Source organism: Nyctereutes procyonoides, unplaced genomic scaffold (assembly GCF_905146905.1).
Source record: "Nyctereutes procyonoides isolate TBG_1078 unplaced genomic scaffold, NYPRO_anot_genome, whole genome shotgun sequence".
NCBI lineage: Eukaryota > Metazoa > Chordata > Mammalia > Carnivora > Canidae > Nyctereutes > Nyctereutes procyonoides.
In genome coordinates, this window is record NW_026575036.1 from 19,968,066 (window position 1) to 19,991,860 (window position 23,795).

A 23,795-nucleotide genomic window follows, 5' to 3' on the forward strand; every position below is an offset into this window, starting at 1 on the left:
GAAAAATGGTTGACTTTATATGATTTTTAATCCTGTATAGAGGCTTCCTTTAGGTTTCTGTCTAAAAATACTTAATTGGCATATTAAGGTATCTTGAAAGAATTTCTAATGAGAGAAAAATTAGCATATCCTGCTATCGACTTAAATCTTTTTAGAGTAACCTTATCGAATAAAGTAGCTGATAGCGTGGTGTAGCTCCATGTATAGTAAAGGAATTTTTTCCAGGTTTAGAGGGACAAAAACACCTGTCCAGCCAAAAACAACCCGATAGCTTCTAGAGGGATTGTTTTTTTTTTATATACCTTTAACAGAGGGAGATGTCATGAAAGTAAAGGAGAGGAAATGGTGGAAGAAAAGTGCTATTGGTCCTTCTTTTTATATCCTTTTTACACCCCACCACAATGCAGAAAGGACAGCACACTGTCACCGTTCTATCCATCTGTCAGCAGTTTGAGTGAAGTTGGTTATATCACCATTTGTCTCCCAGGTTATTGATCTGATATTTTTCAAACTCAGTAACTGCATACTATCTATAAATTACATTGAGTAAGTGTATTTCAGTGTCAGACCAAGTCCTGACTTGAATATAGTGGTTATAAAAGATCACCCTTTCCGCATATATTCCCTTTATGCCCTTGACCATTCTAAATGGTTCCCATAAAGCCTGCTATAGCCCAAGGCAGAGTAAAGTTACACACCTGAGGTCTCAGGACTGGGAAAGGGAGCCTGCACGACTGGCTGACCTGCCTATTTAGGAATGACCTTAAAAATATAAAGTACATATAAAATTTCACTAATTATCTGGAAATTTTGCAAACCAGTTAGTCCCATGGATCCCACTTTCTTGAAAAAGAACAGAATAAAGAAGCTAAACACATGTTAGTGAAATTCATATGAAGAGAGCGCAGTGGTTGTCTCTGTTATAGAAAAGATATTTTGATGTTATAATGTGGTTTCCTTGCCCTTTCCACAGAACTTCTAGGGAACCTCATTAATTAGAATTAAAGCATTTCCTTAAACTATGCCATAGAATGACCATAATGGATGTGCAAAGAATAGAAATTAATGACATAAGACTAGATCCTGTTAATCGTTGATAGAATACATATGCTTGGTAGAACTGGTGGCATTTTCAGATATCTGACTACACTCCTGACCTAGTAGAATTGATGTTGGAGGATGAGTTTCCAAACAAGACTTCCTTTCCACAGTTGAGAAAAGATGGTCATCTCACCACAGGATACCACAAAATCAAGAAATGCTTTAGCTCCTTGCTCCTAAAGAAGCCTCATGCCACTGAAAGAGAACTAATTGCCTTTAGTAAATCAGATTCCTAGAAAAAAGAAAGAAAGAAAGAAAAAGAAAGAAAGAAAGAAAGAAAGAAAGAAAGAAAGAAAGAAAGAAAAAGAAAGAAAGAAAGAAAGAAAATGCATCTTAACCTCATATTTTTAAATTGTGATGTAAGGAGTATATGCTATAAAATGGCAAGAAAAAAAATTTTTAGACCCTCTCTCCTCTGGGTGATGGGCACTAGAAAAAGAAAGAAAGAAAGAAAAAGAAGAAAGAAAGAGAAAGAAAGAAAGAAAGAAAGAAAGAAAGAAAGAAAGAAAGAAAGAAAGAAAATGCATCTTAACCTCATATTTTTAAATTGTGATGTAAGGAGTATATGCTATAAAATGGCAAGAAAAAAATTTTTAGACCCTCTCTCCTCTGGGTGACGGGCACTGAGGTGGGCACTTGACGGGATGAGCACTGGGTGTTATTCTATATGTTGGCAAGTTGAACACCAATAAAAAATAAATTTATAAAAATAAAATAAAATAAACCCTCTCTCCTTTGTATCACCTACAATTTTCATCAATTTCAATGTAGCTTATACATTTAAAAATATCGCATTATTTACAAATGAATCTTATTCAGAGAAAAATGTGGAAGTTTCTTGTGTGCTTTTTTCTAGCCTCTTTCTTTTTTTTTTTTCTTTTTTAGTATTTCAAATACCCTGTACATTCTTGGAAATGATCTACAGACTTGCTGGGGGCAGTATTGTACATCTGTGCAATATTTTTAAATAACTCATTTCTCTCATTCCCTGTCAACTTTCTTTCATTTTCTGACCATTTTCTTCCTCAGACCATTAAAGATATTGCTATTCTGTCCTATTTCCCCTTGGGACATTGGGGCAGAGAGGGCTCACGTGAGAACTTGTAAACACTTCTTCTGAGACAATGCAGGTTCCGTTCTCTGAAATGCCACATCTGTCCCATACTGTGCTGACAGATCCCTGTTTCAGAGAGTCCTCCTTTCCTGCAGCTCAGCTCAAGGGAGAAGTCTGTCCATGGTATAGCTTAGAACTCAAACTGCCATGAATACAGTTAGGTGGAAAGGGAAGGGCAGTGAGCAAGAAGCTCTCTTCCCTCACCGTGCGGGGTGTACCTCCAGCCTAGACCAAAGTCTGGTCAAAGGAGACGTACACTGCCTACAGATGGCGACTCAAGGATCTGTGTGGGGTTAGCTAATAAGAAAAGAGTTATAGGGAATCATTAATTCCCACTGTTTGTTCTCCTTATCTTTCCCACCCCTTCATTTAAATTTCAGAAGACTGTGCCATCATCCACTACATCAGCGCAAGCAAATATTTTGCTTTGACCTGATTAAAGAAAAATGCTGTGGTGTGCTTAGAAAAAGGAAACACTCCTCGCTCTCCGTAATTTCTTTTGGAGTCTGGAGTTTGCAGCTTTGTGAAACTTAAAAAGGATTACAGAATGTAAAACTTAGACAATTATAAATTGAACTTGAATTTTTAGTCAGCCTAATTTTCATAGTTCATCTGCATATCAAAGTCAGCGAGGTAGAACTTGGTCAAGTTATTCAGGCTACATTAAGATAAATGAGGATGAATAAATCTGTCTACACTTTTGGCCTCAGTCAGATTTGAAGTAATGTAAGTTCGATGTAGCCTTTAATAAATATCAAGAAACCTACAACTGCCTTCATATTAATGAATATGATACATATATGCTAATGCCTTTTCTGGCGCAACCTAGTGTCCTTTCAGAGTTTGTTCTGTTTCAAGTTTTACAGTTTCAGTTACCTTTAAGATTTAAGAGCTTACTTTGCTATTGTTGAGTGGTGAAAACACCTCAAATTCTGGCTGACCCTTGAGCAATGTAGTGATTAGGAGAGCCAACACCCCCACCCAGTCAAAAATCTGCATGTAGCTTCCGACTCCCCAAAAACTTTACTAATAGCCAACTCCTGGTTAGAAGCCTTACTACTCAGGATCCCTGAGTGGCACAGCGGTTGGGCGCCTGCCTTTGGCTCAGGGCGCGATCCTGGAGACCCGGGATCGAATCCCACGTCAGGCTCCTGGTGCATGGAGCCTGCTTCTCCCTCTGCCTGTGTCTCTACCTCTCTCTCTCTCTCTCTATGTATGACTATCATAAATAAAAAAAAAAAATAGAAGCCTTACTACTCGATTAACACTTATTTTATATGTTACATGTATTATATACTACCCTTAAGACATAGTAAGCTAGAGAAAAGAAAATGTTATTAAGTATAAGGAAGAGAAAATAGAGTACTGTATTTATATATATATAAAAAATCCACATATAAGTGGACCCACGCAGTTCAAACCCCTGTTGTTCAGGGGTCAACTGTATTGTCAATTTTGGCTCATTAGAAAGCTGCTGTTTCTTTTAACAGAGAGTAAAACAGAGCATGGACAATAATTCAGTTAATTTAATCAGCATAGACAGCTAATTTATGTAATCCAGCTCCAGAAATCCACTTTGAGGCAAATTATCTGTATTGACTGTCAACACTCATCATATTAGCAAGGTTTCCCTCTTCACTTTGTATTGAGGAGCCAGAAGGATTTATTCAGTTTAATTTGTGTAAGAGTCCCACCAGAATACTTGCATCCTGAGCTCACAAACAAAACCCTGCATGTTCCACACCGCTCCACTCCCCCTTAAATGCAATGTTTCAGGGATGGATGGATGGATGGATGGATAGATAGATAGATAGATAGATAGATAACTGGATAGATAGATAGATAGATAGATAGATAGATAGATAGATAGATAATATATATATATAATATATATATATATATATTGCAATTGGGCCTGAAAAATTAATCAAAATAGACATGGCACAGCATCACCTTTTTTTATGAAAAGAATAACTTAGATTTTTTTCTTTTCTTCCCCCCAGATAAAATAAATGTCTGTATTTGTGGCAAGCAGCCATCTTGTTAACTTGGGAAGCCATCTGCCTAAAAATAAAAAAGCAGGATGAGGGGTAGCATCAGTGTGTGAAAGGGGTGGGGAACACTCATTGGTCTCATTGGGGGTTGTTGTGAAAGAAAAAAGCCCAATTGTCTCATGGCCCTATTAGTACCATTGCAGTTCTTTAACACAGGGACTGTTGGAGGTAATGAGCGTGACAGCTGTGGATTATGCAATATGCTTTTAATACATTTTGAAAGATGGTGATGTTCTATGCTGTGAGATCTACTTGGTTATGAGAGAAAATCTGTAGCTGTGTTTCAGGAAAGGATAAAAGGCATAGGAGTCCAATTTTTTTTTTTAATCACCTTTTCTTCCTTCTGAGAGGTGAACTTGTGAGAGGCTGGTATTCTGAAGAGAATCATTATGATAAAAGGAACCGGTCAGGCATCGCCATTTAAGTTTACCCTATTTTAGCATGAGTTCCCACTAACCTAATATAATGTACTAATGTATTCTTTTGCAGCTGGATGAAGGCTGGTTGGAAGATGAAAGGAATGAATTCTTAGAGGAGTTAAACTTGGAGATGCTGGAAGAACAGCATAATGAAGCAATGCAGTGCACTGCCAATGAGGTGGAGCAGGTAGGGCCAACGATTTGAACTACATCATTTGAAATGTTGCTAGTTTCTTTTCTGAATATATAACCATAAATGGAGTAAAAAACAAAATCAAAGAGTTTGATCAAACCTCTCTGTAATGGTAATTTTTTTAGAGCAGATGGGCACCTCAAATGAAGCCCAGGGAATAAATACAATTTTTTCTATTAAGATCTTTCTAGTTTGAAAAGCTTTGGGATCATTGTTGACAGAGTACAGTAGTATTCAAATGTTCAACTTAATTCAGAAATTTAATAGCGAAAATACGCATTGCTTTTCAATATGCCAGCTGGAGACAAACTATATCTCATGAGATAATGCCTCTCCCCAACATTAATTTTATAATTTAAAATATTCATGTGTCTATTTGAATATTTAGGCAACTGTAAGATGACGATGACATGAGGTAAGCCATCAATCTTATTTATGTTTTTGGAATCTTGGTTCTACCTCTGTACTCCCCAACAGGAGTAAGCTCTATTTGAGATCATTGATATCATCTTGCCTTAGGGTCACATCATCATTCAACCAAAAATGCTGAGCTCCTAATATGTCCCAAGTACCACACTTGATCCTGAGCATACAAATGAAAATGAGCAAAGTTTAAGCTCTTAATTAATTCGCCGCTCATGACAGATTCCAGAGGGGCTTGTGGCAAACTGAAATCTTGGGATTCTTTTGTGACTGTTATTGTTCCTATGGGATAAAAATGGGATCAATCTATCCTAGATTTTTTTTTATGTTGAATTCATGTCATTCATCTGCCTGATATAATTTTGTTAACACTTCTGCTGTCAGTTTATTGATTTGTTTAATTATCACCCTATTGCCAACAGTAAGTCTTAACACATCCTGAAAGATAGTTTTTAAAAAACCCCAAACAGCTGGACAGTTAGGCTTAGGGACGTGAAGCACAAACATCCTATCACTTTACCAAGCTGAATGATGGAATATATTGACATGCTAGCATTCCATAACAGAGATGTATGTGTGTGTATGGGCACATGCCCGTATATTAAATAAATCGTTATATTGCAGACTCCGGTGTCACCATAGTTGAGTGCGCTGTACTCTGTGCTGAGCATGGATCCTCATTGGCCACTTCACAAACAGTAGTTCATGCTCAAGAGTGATGCTGCTACTGTGGTGATTGCTTTTCAATATAGGTAGGACAGATTGAAATTTTTATGTATGACTTCAACGCTGGCCACAAATAAAGATATTTTTTGGTGGCAGCTGCTGGTTAAAAGCAAGAAAGTCCTTGCTCGAGGCTTTTTCCTCTCTTAGATACAAAATGTGACCTGATACAGAATTGACAGGAGGATGTTGGAATAAAGCAAGAAGGGAGAAATCCTGTCCAGGTGAAGTGATATGGTGTCAAATCCTGCCTACTCATCAGAGGTAATACAAATGCTAGTTCTTTTGAGGTAACACTAGATGTCCCTGAGGTCAGATTCTCATTGTGTGGAAATTTTTCTTCACCATGAGACTGAAAAATGATTAAGAATTACAGAAACCTTTAAAAGTCCTTTGCCCTTATAAACAATAATACTACATTAGAAATGTCTTGGTAGAAGCATTGCCTGTCACTGTAATAATTCCATAGGGAAATGATAAATGACAGAATGGCAATACATTAGAAACTAGGAATTCTAGGTTTGAGAATGGAAAATCCTTTATATTTTCACATTTGCTCATAAACCGGTGACTAAAGAAAAAAATTTTGATTAAAAAAAATCTATATCCGTGCCTCAAAATGAAAATACATATACACGCTAAAGTTTCACTTTACATAATATTCTTGATCTTAGGGCTGCTGTTGACACACTGTGGAACATCTCCCATAGCATAATTTGTCTGTATCCTTGGCATGCCACGTAAAAATAAGATTTAAAAAAAAAAAACTAGCCTTCTTGTATTTTTAAGCTCATTAAAGATATGAAAAAATATAAATAATGTGGTATTATTAATCAGATGTCCAATATCCATAGCAATCTCTGGGGGTTTTATGGCACATGTCAATGTCACCACGTTGGACACTATTGTCAGCTTATAGAAAGGAATACACTGATGGACTACGTGCTCCACTGTTACTTACAAGTACTTGTTTATAACATTGTTCTTTTTCAATAGGACATTGAAAAATCTCAGTATATTTTCAACAAATGAGGAGAACTATTTTAGGAAAAGACCAGGAATCCTAAAATAACACTATACATGGTCATCTTCTCTCCTCTACAGTTTATGTTACATTTTGTTATGCTTCTGTGGAAGAAAATAAAACAATTTTCTTAAGAGACTCTTTCAAATCTGTTTTAGGATGTTTTTTCTCATGCATTCTGTCCTTTTTTAAACACTAACAGGCTTAATTATATTTAATTGTATAATTACACTTGCTAGAGGAAAAAAAATATATATATAGTGGGGAGTAAACTTACACATAAAGGACATACAATGTAGAAACTGCCATGTAGACTAGTTTAGGATAAGTGATGGAGGGAAAAATAACTACCCTATTCACAAAAAAAAAAAAAAAACTACATATACTTCCTCTTAGTACAAAAACAGTTAATTGTTCTGCATGGAAGCCAAACGCTACCAAGGAATAAGGTTTACATATGAGTGTGTATTCACAAATACATCAAAACTATATTTTTTGACATTATGTTCACGTCTGGCAGTCAGTGCCACTCTGATTTTCATGAGGACTGTCACTTTACTCCGAGTAGAATAAAATTCACCTGTGAAGGAAATTATGGGCTGACAGTAGAAACATATTTTTAAGTAACCCAAACGAGTCCTAAGATGACATTGTTGCTTCTGAGTGATGTGATTTGGAGATGCACTGAGGTCAGGACACATCTAGGCAGGAATGTGACATCCTGGACACAGAAGAGATCCCAACTCTGCAGGATGGCACTCCTTTTCTACCTCTCTCTGTGTCACTAATAAGCTGAATCCATCTGAGATTCAAGTTCCTTGTCGCTAGAAAGAAGGACTGAGTCTCTAGGACTAGTCTATTCCTGAAATACTGTGCTGTTTGGCTTATCATTACCAGGGTGTTACTAGCTCAGCAAAGTTTCTTCTGAACTTAGAGTTCAGGAAAAGAAATCATCCTAATCAGGTGACATGGCTTCAGAACTCCAGGCCTCCATACTGCAGAAGACCACTTGAATCACCTGTCTCACTTATCCTTTTGCATGTTACCACCTCAGGGACTCAAAAAGTCACCTCATTTGCACACCTTCATGCCAATTCCCCAAGTAAGAGAGAACCTTCGGGTAAGAATCATTTAATTGAATGTGTCCCACTTTATTTATCCCCAAATCAGGTATCTAAGCAGCTTGATTTTCTTGATTTCCAGTCCTAACAAGCTGCCTTGAGCTGACTGCCTGTATTTCTAAAATTGTTAAGGAGACTAACCCTGGAACAGCTTTCTGGGAACCGCACCTTTTGCCAAGCAAGCAACCGTTTTTTCCTGCAAGTTCTGCAACAGTCGGTGTTGTTTTTTTTTTGGTTTTTTTTTTTTTTTTCAGAATAAACGATTTTCTTTGATCTCTCAACTTTATTTCCTCAGCCCAAAAAACAAGAAGAAGAGGAAGGCACCACGGACACGGCCACATCCTCCTCCAATAACCATGAGAAGGACAGTGGGGTGGGGCGCACGGATGAAAGCCTGCGGAATGATGAGAGCTCGGAGCAGGAGAATGCAGCTGAGGATCCCAAGGGCGCATCCTTGAGGAGCACGAGAGGGCTGGGGCAGAGCCAGGACACCCTAGGAAGCGTGGAACTTCAGTGCAATGAGAGCTTGGTGTCTGGCGACTACATGGACTCCGACTGCGTGGGCCACGCAGAGGAAGAGTGTGAAAGGTTCCGACAGCTCCTGGAGCTCAAGTGCAAGATTCGAAACCACGGAGAGTATGACCTGTATTACTCGAGCAGCACAATAGAATGCCACCAAGGGATGGGCGTGGAGCACGAGCTCCAGCTGCTTAACGAAGAACTGCGCAGCATTGAGCTCGAGTGCCAAAATATCATGCAGGCTCACAGGCTCCAGAAAGTGACAGACCAGTATGGAGACATCTGGGCCTTGCACGACGGAGGATTCCGGAATTATAACACCAGCGTGGATGTGCCGAGGGGAAAACTAGATGACATCCTCGAACACCCAGAAAAGTCGGACAAGGACAGTTCCAGTGCTTACAACACGGCGGAGAGCTGCAGAAGCACCCCGCTCACCGTGGACCGGTCCCCCGACAGTTCCCTTCCACGAGTGATCAACCTCACCAATAAGAAAAACCTGAGAAGCACAGCAGGGGCCAGCCGGCCTTCTTCGGGAGCCAGCAGCAAAGAGTCGACCTCCAGCAGAGCCAACACGGCAGAACAAGGCTGCAGCAGCGTGGAGGCCAAGGAGAAGGCGTCGGGGAGCTGCAGCAGGCTTTCCGACCAGGACAGGCCCAGCGGTGAGCAGCGCATCCCTTACCTGTCTCCTTATCACAGCTCCTCCTACAGGTGTGCAAACATCCCAGCGCATGCCCGGCATTATCAGAGCTACATGCAGTTGATTCAGCAGAAATCTGCCGTCGAGTATGCCCAGAGTCAGCTGAGCCTCGTGAGTATGTGCAAGGAGCCCCAGAAGGGCTCGGAGCCCAAGATGGAATGGAAGGTGAAGATCCGCAGCGACGGGACGCGGTACATAACGAAGAGGCCAGTGCGAGACCGGATTCTGCGGGAACGTGCCTTAAAGATCAAGGAGGAGCGCAGTGGCATGACCACGGACGACGACACCATGAGCGAGATGAAGATGGGCCGCTACTGGAGCAGAGAGGAGAGGAAGCAGCACCTGGTTCGGGCCAAAGAGCAGCGTCGGCGCCGGGAGTTCATGATGCGGAGCCGCTTGGAGTGTCTCAAGGAGAGTCCCCAGAGTGGCAGCGAGGGCAAGAAAGAGCTCAGCATCCTTGAACTGAGCCACAAGAAGATGATGAAAAAAAGAAACAAGAAAATCTTGGACAACTGGATGACAATCCAAGAACTGATGACCCACGGGGCCAAGTCTCCGGATGGCACACGAGTTCATAATGCCTTTTTGTCAGTCACCACCGTATGACCGAATGAATGGGACGCAACGGATTTTTAGGAGGGTGCTACCAGTTTGGGTAGAGTATGATTGCCTCGTTCAATGTGGCGTTTTTATATATATTTTGCGACTCTTTATAGTTTAAATTTTTTGTAAGCAAAAATACCTGGTAATTTTCCATTTGTTTTTCATATACCGGTACCTTCTTTTTTGGCCGAGATCTTTCTTTGACTTGTGATATATTCCTATTGCTCATTTATATATATATATATATATATTAAAAAAAAGGAAAGAAAACAAAAAACTTGAACAAAAAATACTGAGGAGCCGATTAATTTCCTATTTTAATGTACCTAATGTAAGGTAAGATCCGGATTTCTCTAGTTTACTTATTTTCTACTTTGAGAACAACTCAATGCCAAAACATTTCTATGCTTGCTTCTTGGCATAATCCGTATTAAATCAACCCTGTTAATAAATCCTGTGCCACATCTTGTCTTATACATAAAAACCACCTCTTTTTAACATCCCGTTGTACATTTAGCACCTAAGTGGCCGTTGTCTTTGTCAGTAAAGTGTAGGTGGACAATCTTCCTGTGGTATGTAGTGACATTGGTCATGTTAGCTAGATAACTGTGGTAATTGTGACAATAAAAAAATAAATTATTGATTATCCTTAAGAAAAGTTATCAAGGAGTGTTTTATTTTCATTGTCCACTGTGGTTACCAGATTTAAAATTAGTCACATATGGATACTATTTAGAAGACTCCCAATTGTGGATTATAAAATATGTACATTTTCTATCACTTTTTTCCAATAAAATTGTCTTGAGATATTTCCCATAGATCATTGTGTCACATATTCTTACCAGGATTAAATTAGATAATATATGTAGAGCATCTAGCAGATGCCAACTAAACATCCAATAAGTAGGAGTTTATCTCCCCTTGCCTGCCACCTGTGAAAGGCAAAGCCAGGAAAAATTTAGGGAAGGACACGGAGAGAGGATCAGTGAAGTGTCTGAAAATGTTTATAATGACACTAGGTGTATTAGTGGGCTTGGGCTGCCATAACAAAACACCCCAGACTGGGTCGCCTAAATAACAGGAATTTATTTCTCACAGCTCTGGAGGCTGGGAAGTCCAAGATCAATGTCCTGGCAAATTCAGCAACTTGGCGAGAGCTCTGTTCCTGTCTTGCTGATGGTCACCCTCTCCCTCTGTCTTATCAGAGAGACAGAAAGGAAGCTGTCTGCTGTCTCTTCTTACATGGGCACTGAAACTCTCATAAGAGCTCCACCTTCATGACTCCATCTAAACCTAATTATTTCCCAAAGGCCCCATCTCCAAATACCATCATATTGGAGGTTAGAACTTTTTCAAAATATGAATTTTAGGGGAACATGGTTCACTCCACAGCACTACATGCGTTTATTTAATTGATCATTTGAAAATAAATTTGGAGGAATCGTCTTTTTAATAATCTCCATTGTGGTCCACTATAAATGCCCTACATGTCAGTTTATGAAAAAGTGAGATTCCTAGATTATCAGATAGGTTCTTGAAATACCGCTTTTCATCATAAAAACCATAGATATGCCTCTTGTGATGCCTCCAGAGTAAAGGCCAAATTGGCCATGTACAGGCAAACATGAGTTTGATCAAATTTTCATTCAAACCCAAGAGATTGCTGGAGACACAACATCTGAATATTTCTGAAGCTACTTTCCTGTTTAACAGGAAACAGTGGCTTCTTATTAGCTCTTGAATCAGACTCTGATGCCTTGGCCTTATATTCTAGGTCTTTCATTCACTTGCCCACTTTGCCTATTGCTCCTCTTTTTTAGATCTCTGAATTTATTCCTGGCTTCCCATTTCCACTCTAGTTACCTTAGACTATTCTCCTGTCTGGGGCCTGTGCCAAACTCTACACTTCCCTTAGGATGTAATCGTGTATACATTTTCTCTTTGGAGACTGTTTTGATGACACTAGATTTTCTCAGCATTTTGCCATGTACTTTGATGCATCTGCAGTATTGTTTTACCTTTCTTTAAAAAAAAAAAATCCTGTTATTTGAATCACGTGTGTAGAATTTATTGTCTCCCTGTATGGATTTTTAAGATCATGAAGTTGGGCCCTCGTGTCCCCCTCTGTCTTTGCAAACCTCTATAGAATTCCATTTGAATAATAATGAATGCTAGTGGAATTAAATTATTATATTTGTTTATCTCTCTCCTCTACCTATTGGTCCTTTTGTTACTGTTTTCCTTACTCTTCTACCTTTCCAAGTTCTTATTTCCTGAAGGGCTGTTACGTAGGTGGGGGAAAATGAATCTTAATTACATACAATGAAAAGCTGGACTCAGAAATTTTAAGATAAGTGATAGTAATAGCAATCTAAAGCAACTGAAAATTTCATCACTTCCAACTTTAGCCATTGTTAATACAATCAATAAGACTACTCTGAATACACCTGGAGTTTTTAAAATGTCTATCTTAAACGCTCAGTTCTTTCCTGACCTAATGCCTGTGGCTATTGTTTATCCTCTTGACATAACTGGGTTTAAATACTCACTGAATTCAAATTACTCCTATAGATAAATGTGATTTGGAACCAACATGTAGATTTTTCCAGAAGAAACATGGACACATCTCACAGAATGCAGTCTTTCTGAAGTTACCAGTTTAATTTTATTTTTGTTAAGGCCAAATATTCTTGCCAATTTTTTAAAAATGTGATGTTGGTATTTTTCATGTCTGTGTTTATACATTCTAAGAGTTGAGATATGTCTTTTTCAAAAATCAGTGAAAATCTGAAAGTGTTATGTTTTTATCTTTCTACGTAACGTATCTTTGTGCTAAACATGTTTTTTTTAAGTAAATGAATAATAAATCTGTTGCTCAGCAAAGAAAAATAATTGGTTATATGTGGGATATTTTATTGCAGCTCAGAAGAAATATGTGAATGTAAAGAAGAAAAGTATTTTCCTTGGGCTTACCTTTTGAAATTCCGTATTTTTATTGCTTTCTATACTCAAGATATGACAGAAATTGGTGGGAGGATCCACATGTGAATGACATGGGGGTTGGAAAACAATGTCTATTTGATGGGCGTCTCTTCGCTGCATGCCATGAAGAAGGCTATTGTTGCCATCTTATTTTGTGCAGAGTATCCTTCTATGAAGACATAACGTGGGCTGAGGGAGGACTCCTCTGACCTAGCCTTTCCACAGCTCCATCCTGATTTAATCCATGTCTTAGTGGTGTGTCTAGATCTTCCACCTGCACACATTCTTTTTATCCCTCCAATGAGCTTCTCCTCTCTGCTTCAAATCCCTTGTTTTGTGATGGGTGCCATTGTTCACCTGCTCTTTCAGGCTTATCCCCAAAGTCTGCTCAAATTTCCTTTTTATCAGGTCAGTCACAAAGCAGTGTTATTTTTTCTTTAAAATGTGTCAAGTTATCTTCAGTACCCTAAATCACCTTTTGGCAACACCGTCACGGTTTTGTGCCTAATTACTTCAGCAGGTCTCCCTGTGTGCCCTTTCCCACCTCCCCTACAACATCTCGTGGCAATACGCAGCGTCCTAAATGGCACTTTCCTTATGGTGCTTAGATACCTTCAAGAGTCTTTTCCTGAACATGGGATACAATCTGAGTGCCTGAGACTTATCTAAGGACTTCCATAATTTAACCTCAACCTGTTTCTCCACCTGATCTCATACCTCTTCTCTCCAGGAGGGACGTCTAACTCAGACCCCAGGAAACCTGTGCTAGACGAATAATTTGAGGCTCCTTCAAACCAATATTCTTTAAATTCTCATTAAATTTATTTTCTAACAATTTATTAGACTCTATTATTAATATCCATTATTTTTCTACTTCTATTAATAATCATTAATCAGTGTAATATAACAGCATAACAATTATTAAATAATTTTTATTATTTTCCAATTAGTAAAGTTGAACACTGTAACAGGTTCACTGACTGGCTTACTTCTATTTTTTTTTTTTTGACTGATTCACTTCTAAAAGAAAAACAGTTAAAAGTTTCCCCCAGCAAATTCTTTCTTACTTATTGGAAGTTTTGTTCTGTTTTCAGTTTTCTATCACCATTTTTCAAAATACATGTCTTTGGAAGTACATTAAAGGACTTAGACTACTTAGACTTTATTTTTTAAGACTTTATTTATTTGTTTGTTTATTTATTTATTTATTCATGAGAGACACACAGAGAGAGGCGGAGGGAGAAGCTGGCTCCATGCAGGGAGCCCAGTACTGAGCCAAAGGCAGATGCTCAACTGCCGAGCCACCCAGGGGTCCCAGACTTAGATTTTAGATAGAACAAACCATTTCTTCCTATAAATATGCATGAAATGGTTTCAGAATTTCAGGGAATACCGCCTACAGGAAGGCACTGACAAAAATAAATGACCGAAATAGTCACCTCCTGAGAACTTTGAGATTTTTTTGTTCTGGGTTTTTTGTTTGTTTGTTTGTTTTTTGCTATTTCCACCCAAGATGGCTCCCCTTTTCAGCCAAAGCAGAGTCAAGTTTACATGGAAGCTCCACTATGCTTCTACTTTAGTCAAACATGCCTCCCTCCAGTTTTTCAAACACACCATTTTCACTTCCAACACCACTCTTCGCTTGTGTTTTGCATGTTAGACAAAACCTTCTCTTTTCTTCTTGCCCATCTCTCCATCGCTGTTTATTTCCTATCTTCCCATCTCTCCAGGAGATTTGCCCTAACTCTTGTTAGCAGCCACTCTTATTTCTAGAGACTCATAGATGTTATTGTCTTAACACTCACTTGGCTTGGGCAGCCCAGGTGGCTCAGCAGTTTAGCGCCACCTTAAGCCCAGGTTGTGATCCTGGAGACCCAGGATGGAGTCCCACATCCAGCTCCCTGCATGGAGCCTGCTTCTCCCTCTGCCTATGTTTCTGCCTCTCTGTGTCTCTCCTGAATATATAAATAAATAAATCTTAAAAAAAAAAACACTCACTTGGCTTTCTACCTAGTAGTGTCTAATGTTTTTTTTTTCCTATAACGTGTCTGTCATGAGTATAGTGTGTTGCACAGTTACTAACCATTGCCACATATGTCCTTCTGGCATTTCTTCTGTTTTACCAAACAACAGCTGCTCTGGATTTTGGGTGTCATGCATTTTTTACACATCCTAGTCAATGGTGTTATATTGCAAAAAAAAAAAACATTGCTTCTGGGTTCATGGGCCATTTATAAGCTAGAGTCCTGCTTGTTACTCATTATGCCACTACATGTTTTTAACTTACTAATATCCACTATTTATCTTCTGCCTCCCTACTCTGCCACTTACTAGGTTTATATGGCTCAGGCAAGTTACTTAAGCTTGCTGCTACTTAGTACAGTGGACATAATTATAACCTTTTTCATAGGTTGAGAATTAAATGGGTTAATCCACATAAAGAAGCTAGATAAGTACTAGCACAGAGTGGGCACTATTAACTATTATTTTGGCTTATAGGTGATGTGTATCACCTGTGGCTGATATGCCATGAGTTGCACAGCTACTAAGCCATAGATTCCAGATTCAGCCTCAAGATAGTCTGTCCCCAAAGTTTCTCTTCCTTCCACTACCTCCATCCTCCCCATTAATTAAGAATGGACATTAGAGGTAAAAGCAACTTGTTCCCTAAGCTCTGTAAGTTCTGCTTCAAATGGGAGTCCAGACACTTGACACCATTTTCTTTGTGTCATCAAATATGCTGACTTTTCCTCGTTTGGTTCTACTTTACCAGTCAGCCTACTTTTTTTAATTGCATGTTGTCTGTGGTGGGGAATTATGATGGTAGGTTGTGTTTTTGTTTCGGCTAACCAGTACAAAGCTACATTCTGCTTCAAGTTTATTATCACCCCTTTCTACTGTGTGGCTTGCCACGTCCACAATCAGAAATGTGCCATTGTTGTAAAGAACCTCTTGGATATCCATTTACAGAACTGTCACTAGTCTTTACAGCCTGGTATTTTAATAGGAAGCATAGTCAATGCTACCTATTCAAACCTAAAATGTGTTTGAACAAAAAAAATTAATAAACCAAGACATTTATTTAACTTCACCTCTGCTGTGGCGATAAGAATAGCTTCAATGGGATGCAACTGCCCAGCATATTCTGGAATATTTGTGAGGCACTCTAGGAAGCAAAACCTACTCAAATGTTTCCATACACCAGCCCTATTCTGATGTTATCATTTTGGTAGGGTCAGCAAATATAGTGTAGAATTTCAATTGTGCCCATTTAATTTAGTCTGACTTCTTTGTTTGAAACAAAGGACACTAATCAGGAAAATCAATCGGATAGAGGACACAAAAAAATAGAAATGGTATAAAACACAAGAGAAGGAAATATGTTTGGGAGCCTACAATGTTAATGTGTTAGGTGCCTTACATGGATCATTAATAAACTTCTTGTCTTGAGGCAATGAAGTATGAGCACCTGAAATCTGACTGTATTGAGAAGTCAGCACAGAATCATGGAGTCCATGAGGAACACAAGAGGGCTAAGAGAGGTGAGGGCTTCTTCCTACAGGCTGCTATCACCTTAGGGAAAGCTTTCTCTGCCCTCATAGCTCTGAATGATGATTTACCCACGGGACAGTTCTCATCATTTCTATGATCTTAAGCAAGTTATTTCCCTTCTTTGAGTCTTTATTTTCTCATCTGTAGAGTGCTAATATTGGAATAAATGATCTCCAAAGCCCATTTTATTTCTAACATTCTAAAAATTGGCAACAAATAATAAAACATTCTACTCCAAATTTCCTTGTGTTGCACCTATACCACAGTTTGTTATGGAGTTATCTTAGGTAAATTTCATCATTTGCCTCTGAAGCAAATAAGGACATTTTCAAGAGGAAAAATAAAAAGCAATATATTGCTATAAAATAATGCCCACCTATTCCTTCCATTATTCACCAAAAAAAAATTTTTTTAAACCAGTTTGCATGGTGGCTGCCACCTTCTGAAAGACTATATATGCACAGCACACTCTAGAACATCAAGGAGTCGGGATTTAGAAGAGAGACCTAGATCTTCGGAATCTTGTATATTTATAGAGAAGATGGGAAGTGGACAGGCTCATGCACCATTGGGAGAATTCTTGGCTTTGCAGGTGAGGGTACAGCCCTGGTGACATGAGGAAGCTTGTGGGGCTGCTTGGGAGGAAGCCAGTGTGGGTCAACCAGCAGACTCACTGGCTAGTTTCTAACACAACATATGGCTGGAATGTAAGTTATGAGAAGGATGAGAGAGTTGGGGGGTAGTTAAAGTGATCAGATTTATGTTTTAGAAAGATTTGTCTATTAGCAACTTAGCCTTTGTATTGGGTGCAGAAACATTTGGAGGAAGGACAACCAGTTAGGAGGCTGTTCCACTGACATGGGAGAGAAGAGAGAACTGAACAAGGAGACAATAAGAGGATTTGACAGATGATGGGAACTAGAAATGCAGATTTGGATGCAGATTAGAGATGCAAGTAAAATACAGAACCCCAGTTAAATTTGTATTTCAGAAAATCAGTGAATAATTTTTTAAATGTAAGTATTCATTTCAAATGTAAGTATTCATACTTAAATTAATAATTACAGTTCATCTGAAATTTTCATTGAATCAGACATCCTGTAATTTGTCTGGCAAACCTATTAGGAAAGTAGAATAACCAGGTCTTGGGAAATAACAGGACATAGAATAGGAGATCAGCAGAGGGAGGAAGAAGTTGAGCCTATTGTGCAGGTTTCTGGTTATGTTACCAAGTGAATGACGGTACCACCCAGTAAAACATACTTAGCCTGAGAAAGATGCTCTGGAAGAAAAGGTAAACAATTCAGTTTTAGGTATGTTGATTTTAAGGTGCCAGTAAAACAATCTGAAAAGAAATGTCTAATGGGCAATTGAAAAAGCAGATACGAAATTCAGAGTAGGAGGCAGGGACTGGAGGAATGTGTTCTAGGGGCACCAATCATACCATCCACTGGTTTCCTTTCTTTTCTCTATGGCCACAAAGGGCTGGTTACCAGAGAGGAGGAATGAACAGAAACCTAGTGTCACGGAAGTAAGGGATATATCAAGTTTTCATTGTCCTTCTTCCTCTTGTTACCTGGGGAACGGGGGGGTGGTTTGCAAATGTCACATCTCTGCTTCATTAAAAGTAGAAGGCAAGCACATCCCATTCACATGTCCTCTCAGCTCCTCTGGAGCCACTTTCAAGTCTGGAGAATGGGTTTTAGAAACATTCCCAGTAGAATCTGGGGAAACACCCCTAACCCAATGCTTAACTTCATCTTCTCTTTTTTTTTTTTATTAACTTCATCTTCTTCATCGAAACATAAGAGCCTTTAAACTATAAATAACCCCATGCAACTTCAAATCAGATTTTACAACCCAATTATCTATGGAAAAAAATATTTGGTAGTCAGAGATTTATGAATTTTCGAAGTTCAGTTAAAGGATTATGAACTTACATCAGTGATAGCATAACGGAACAAACGCTTTTTACTTCATACAATTCCATATTAATCCATAAAGAGCTTCCTTTCTTTTGTTTGTTCTCCTCCTTTTTAAAGGGAATAGTATTACATTGTATTGATATACCATAAATGCATTCATCTATCACCCATTTAAGTATATTTTGATTGTCTCTAATCTTTAACTATTGCAATCGATGCCTTCATTAATAATCTTATATCATTTCCTGCATGAGTGAGTACATCTCAGATAAGCTTCTAAAAGTGGAGTTGCAGAGTCGAAGGGTAGGTACATTTATGATTTTGATGGCTACCCTCATAAATACTACTGCCCCACAAAGGTGGCACAATTTCAATTCCTACCAGCAGAATATAAAAGGACCGATTTTCCGGCCTTCCTTGCTGTGACATTTTGGGCCAGTTTGCCTCCTCATGCATTTCCCTTCCCATACTCTGCAGATGCCTTTGGACTAAATGTCCAAGCTTTCATGTCAGCTGGATTTGGTCAATGTAAGCAATGACAGGAGAAAGGAGAGCAGAAGGAAGGGAAGGGAAAGCCATGGCATTTTCCCTCTTCCAGGAAAATATCTAGGTTTTGTGGGACTTCAAAATTCAGAGGTTCTAATTAAAAAAATAAATTTAAAAACTATGAGTTTGGGGATCCCTGGGTGGCTCTGTGGTTTAGCATCTATCTGCCTTCGGCCCAGAGCATGATCCTGGAGTCCCAGGATCAAGTCCCACATCGGCCTCCCTGCATGGGGCCTGCTTCTCCATCTGCCTGTGTCTCTGCCTCTCTCTCTCTCTCAAATAAATAAATAAATAAATAAATAAATAAATACATAAATACATAAATAAATAAATATTTTTAAAAATAGTCTTTAAAACAATAAACAAAAAATAAAAACTATGAGTTCAAGAGATGCCTAGGTGGCTCAGTCAGTGGAGCACCCAACCCTTGGTTTATGTCATGATCTCATGGGTCATGGGATTGAGCCCCACTTCAGTGTACACACATCAGCCCCACATCAGGGCACATCCCTGTGCCCCACATCAGGGCACATCCCTCTGCCCCTCCCCCACTTGTGCGATGTGTGCACATGATCACTCTCTAAAATAAATAAATAAATCTTTTTTAAAAATTATGAGCTCAAAATTAGGCATAAAAGTAAATATTCATTAGAATGTAAAAAGAAAATATGAACAACTACAAATTTTTGTGAAGCTTACAAACATCACAAACGTTTTAAATTAAGATTTTATTATCTGTCAAACACATAAGTTTAATATCTATTCTTCTTGTATTTTGGGATACCTACAATTATATCACCTCTTTTTTTTAAAGATTTTATTTATTTATTTGACACAGAGAGAGAGAGAGAGTGCACAAGCAGCGGGAGTCACAAGCAGAGGGAGAGAGAGAAGCAGACTCCCCAATGAGCAGAGAGTTTGATGTGGGGCTTGATCCCAGGACTCTGGGATCATGACCCAAACCAAAGGCAGATGACACTTTACCAACTGAGCTACTCAGATGCTCCAGATACCTCTTTACATGACAATTGTTTTGTGATTATTTGTATAGAGAGAATAGAAGGATAATTCAATCTTTTCTTTAGCATAGTTGATCAAAATTTGATTTCTGAAAGTTAAAAACATTTCATCTTCTGAGCCTATATTGGTAATGAATTTTTAGGATTGTGAAATTTGGAAAAACAAGTTTTTCTCCAAACTTTCCAAGTTTGTTTCATATATGAGCTAAAAAACTTTGAAAATTTTACCCTAAATTTTCTTCTAACTATATTTTACTTTATTTTTTAAATATTTTATTTATTTATTCATGAGAGACACAGAGACATAGGCAAAGGGAGAAGCAGACTCCCTGCAGGGAGCCCAATGTGGGACTCGATCCCTGGGCACCAGGATCATGCCCTGAACCAAAGGCAGATGCTCAAACATTGAGCCACACAGGGGTCCCTGCTTCTAACTATATTTTAAAGCGTGTTTTTCCTCTGTTACCCATATGCTTTTCCTGCCAGGAAGTGTAGGACAAATTTACAACAACTGTGTGCTCTAGCCCTTCTCTTTTGTGTGTGTGTTTAAGTATATACATAAGTAATTGTGTAATTTGTAATCCACCTCTTTGGTCTGTGCCTCAAATATCAATGTAGTCTGAGCTCCAAAATGCCCATGGCCATTCCATCAACATGACATGAGGGGGGAAATGTGACATGAGGGGAAATGTGAAAGTTGGGTATCATGCTGAGTGAAGTAAGTCAATCAGAGAAGGACAATCATCATATGGTTCCACTTATATGGGGAATATAAGAAAGAGTAAAAGGGATAAGGGGACACCCACCCAAACAAAACACAAACAAAAAAAAAAAAAAACACACCCCACCCCACAACACACACACAAAATGAGTAAAAGGGATCCAGGATTCTTTTTTTTTTTTTTTTTTTTTTTTTTTTTTTTTTTTTTTTTTTTTTTTTCCTTTTTTTTTTTTTTTTTTTTTTTTTTTTTTTTTTTTTTTTTTTTTTTTTTTTTTTTTTTTCTCCAGGATCGCGCCCTGGGCCTAAAGACAGGCGCTAAACCGCTGCGCCACCCAGGGATTCCCATAAATAAAAGTATTTAAAAAAAATAAAATAAACCGTTAAAAAAATAAAATAAAATAAACCTCTTTCTATGCATATGTATGATTTTTAATAAAATTATATCATATAATACAAACTGTTTATGTCCTGATTGTTTGATTTGATATATTTTAAATATCTGTCTATAACAATAAATGTGTATATGTAGCATTTTCAGTGTTTAGAGTATCTATTACATGGATTAACCATAATTTATTTAACAGTTGCCCTTTTTCCCCCTTTTTCTCGTTTTTTTGCTGCTGGTATAATATATAACGATTCAATAAACACACTTTTTCATATATCTACCCATACTAATTTGATTATTTCCATTGGATAAATAACCAGGAGTAAGTTTGTTAAAGAATGATGTCACCTATAAGACTTTTGAATTATATTCTTAAAATATCCTCCAGAAAGTTATTAACAATTGCTTTCTCAACAATGCATGAAAGTGTACAGTTGTATCAAGAATAAATAATTATTTGCTTAGGATCTCACTAACTATGAGGAATATCTCCAGTTGCAGTAACTACATATGCCAAGGGAGGCCTATTACTGCAGGAGCAATTTGGAGGTAAATGGGTCTATTGAACATGAACATGCTAAGTGGGTGGTCAAATTTTCAATAATCAGATGGATGAAAACTTGCTATAGACACTGCTTTCTACATACTTTTTAGCAAAAAATAGTATACAACTCCAGAGGGGTAATCAGACTTTCTTATGTCAGTTTTGCTTTCATATATAGTTTGGAAGTTCTAACAAATGTTTACTTTCCTTCCAAAATATATTTCTAAGTAATGGAAGATAAAATAAGGCATTGTTAATAGAGGGATATTTTAATTGTGTGAGTATATATATATATATATATATATATATATACACATATCAGATATACCTATATATACATATACATGCACACAGAGAGAGAAAAAAAGAGATAAATATTTGTATATATAGTATATGTGTTTGAAATAAAGAGTGTATATTTGGTAGCTCTAAGAGGCAGGGTGAAAGTCTGGCAAGTATACTGAATTAATCTTCGAAATACTAGACTCAGCTCCCTACAAACTTTGTGAACTTGAGCAAATTACTTGACCGTTAAAGGGTCAATAAAATAAAAGAACCAAGCAATAGGATATAGTCCTAAGAAATGAATCAGGCATATTGAAAGGAGATTAGAGCTGTGAATTTCTTGAAAGGACTTAAAAAGTTCCAGTGATTTAATTTGCGATCTGTGAAACTTATGACTTAAGTTGTCTTCTAGGTGACCTGACAAAAGCTATCTGTGATGGCTGACAATCAACAAGAAGACTGAGGCTCAGTTCTGTGGTTCCATCATGGCATTGGCATTACCCGGGCATTGCTGAGAAATGATGACTTCTCAGTGAGAATCCTGTCAAGAAGGCTGAGTGAATCTTCAAGACTGCCGTTTGAATTTAGTCCTGAAAATGTTAAAAAGCATGTAAATAGAAGATCCATTCATCTTCTTCCTAAATGAGGAGTCATACACTGGGAATTAATTTTTTATGCTGGAAGACAAAAAGGTTGACACCATATTTATGACGGCTGGACTTTCTTTGGCAGAAACTGCAGAAAAAAAATTAAGTAGGAAGTTGAGCAGTCAACAAGCTCATGAAATTCACTAGAGATCAAAACAGTCCCTTTTGGCACTTTAAAGGCTTTCCTCTTATTTTCTGAGGTTATTTAACCTTGCTGCCAGTCTCAACTGTGCATAAATATTTTTGTGGCTTTGAAAACACCATCTTAATGGCATATAGATGCTATACAGTGAGCAATATGAAGTTTATAAATATTCATATCAGTCAAGATGCTGTCACATCTTGGACAGGATGGAATCTCCCAAATTAAAATATAAAAAGGATAATTCCATTTCCCCTCCCCTTTTTTCTTTGACTCCATGGCTAAATGAATAGTGAGGGTAAAGAAGTGGACCCTGAAATTCATACCAAGTTTCAGGTGTAAGAAATTAAAACTAAGGACCAGTTCAACCCAGACAGTTTAATTTACTTCTCTTAAGATCTTTAATACCAAACTTATCAGTTCTCTCTGTTAGGCATTAACTTGTTAAATGAGTCTTAATTATACATAAGCAGATGGAGATTTGAATTAAAATTACCTTACACTCGAGTGGCTTTAGTTCATTATAACATATCTTCCTCTTAATCATTTAGGCAGTCTCATCATCTTTCATATAGAAAGTTATTAAAATATTCCAATTTCCATATTTCTTCAGATACAGCCACCATTAAATGGCAAGTAACGCACATTAGTAGGTGACTTATACCATCCAAGAATTAGTGAATTATTCATGTCAGGAACAGTTTTTGTGCTTTTCTGTCATCTGTAGCATTTTCTTTTAAATACTTTATATTTACCTGATACGTGGAACCTCACCTCATTTAATTTTAAGTACCAATTTTAATTCCATTCCATTTTCAAAGAGATGATGAAAAAGGACACCATCAGCTTTATTTCCTACTTTAGTTCATCAGCGTCCAGAAAATGGGGGTACAGGAGCCAGTCCTTTGAAAACTTCAAGATTAAGTACTTCATCACATCAGCCTTCAAAAAGATATCCCATTCTGCTTTGTTGTCTTCTTCAAGAGAGCTTCCACCTACTCTCTCTCTCTCTCTCTCTCTCACACACACACACACACACAGACACACACA

At 37.9% G+C, this 23,795-nt stretch overlaps 1 protein-coding gene across 1 annotated transcript in view; it reads left to right on the forward strand.

Annotated features, from left to right (window-relative positions):
* Positions 1-10,243, forward strand: part of PDZRN4 (PDZ domain containing ring finger 4) — a 355,507-nt gene extending 345,264 nt beyond the window's left edge. The window contains exons 9-10 of the mRNA XM_055318726.1: positions 4,759-4,875; positions 8,468-10,243. Coding sequence (XP_055174701.1) covers positions 4,759-4,875; positions 8,468-9,997 — 1,647 coding nt within the window. The 3' untranslated portion in view covers positions 9,998-10,243. The remainder of the gene's footprint in view (positions 1-4,758; positions 4,876-8,467) is intronic.
* Positions 10,244-23,795: the final 13,552 nt, after the last annotated feature.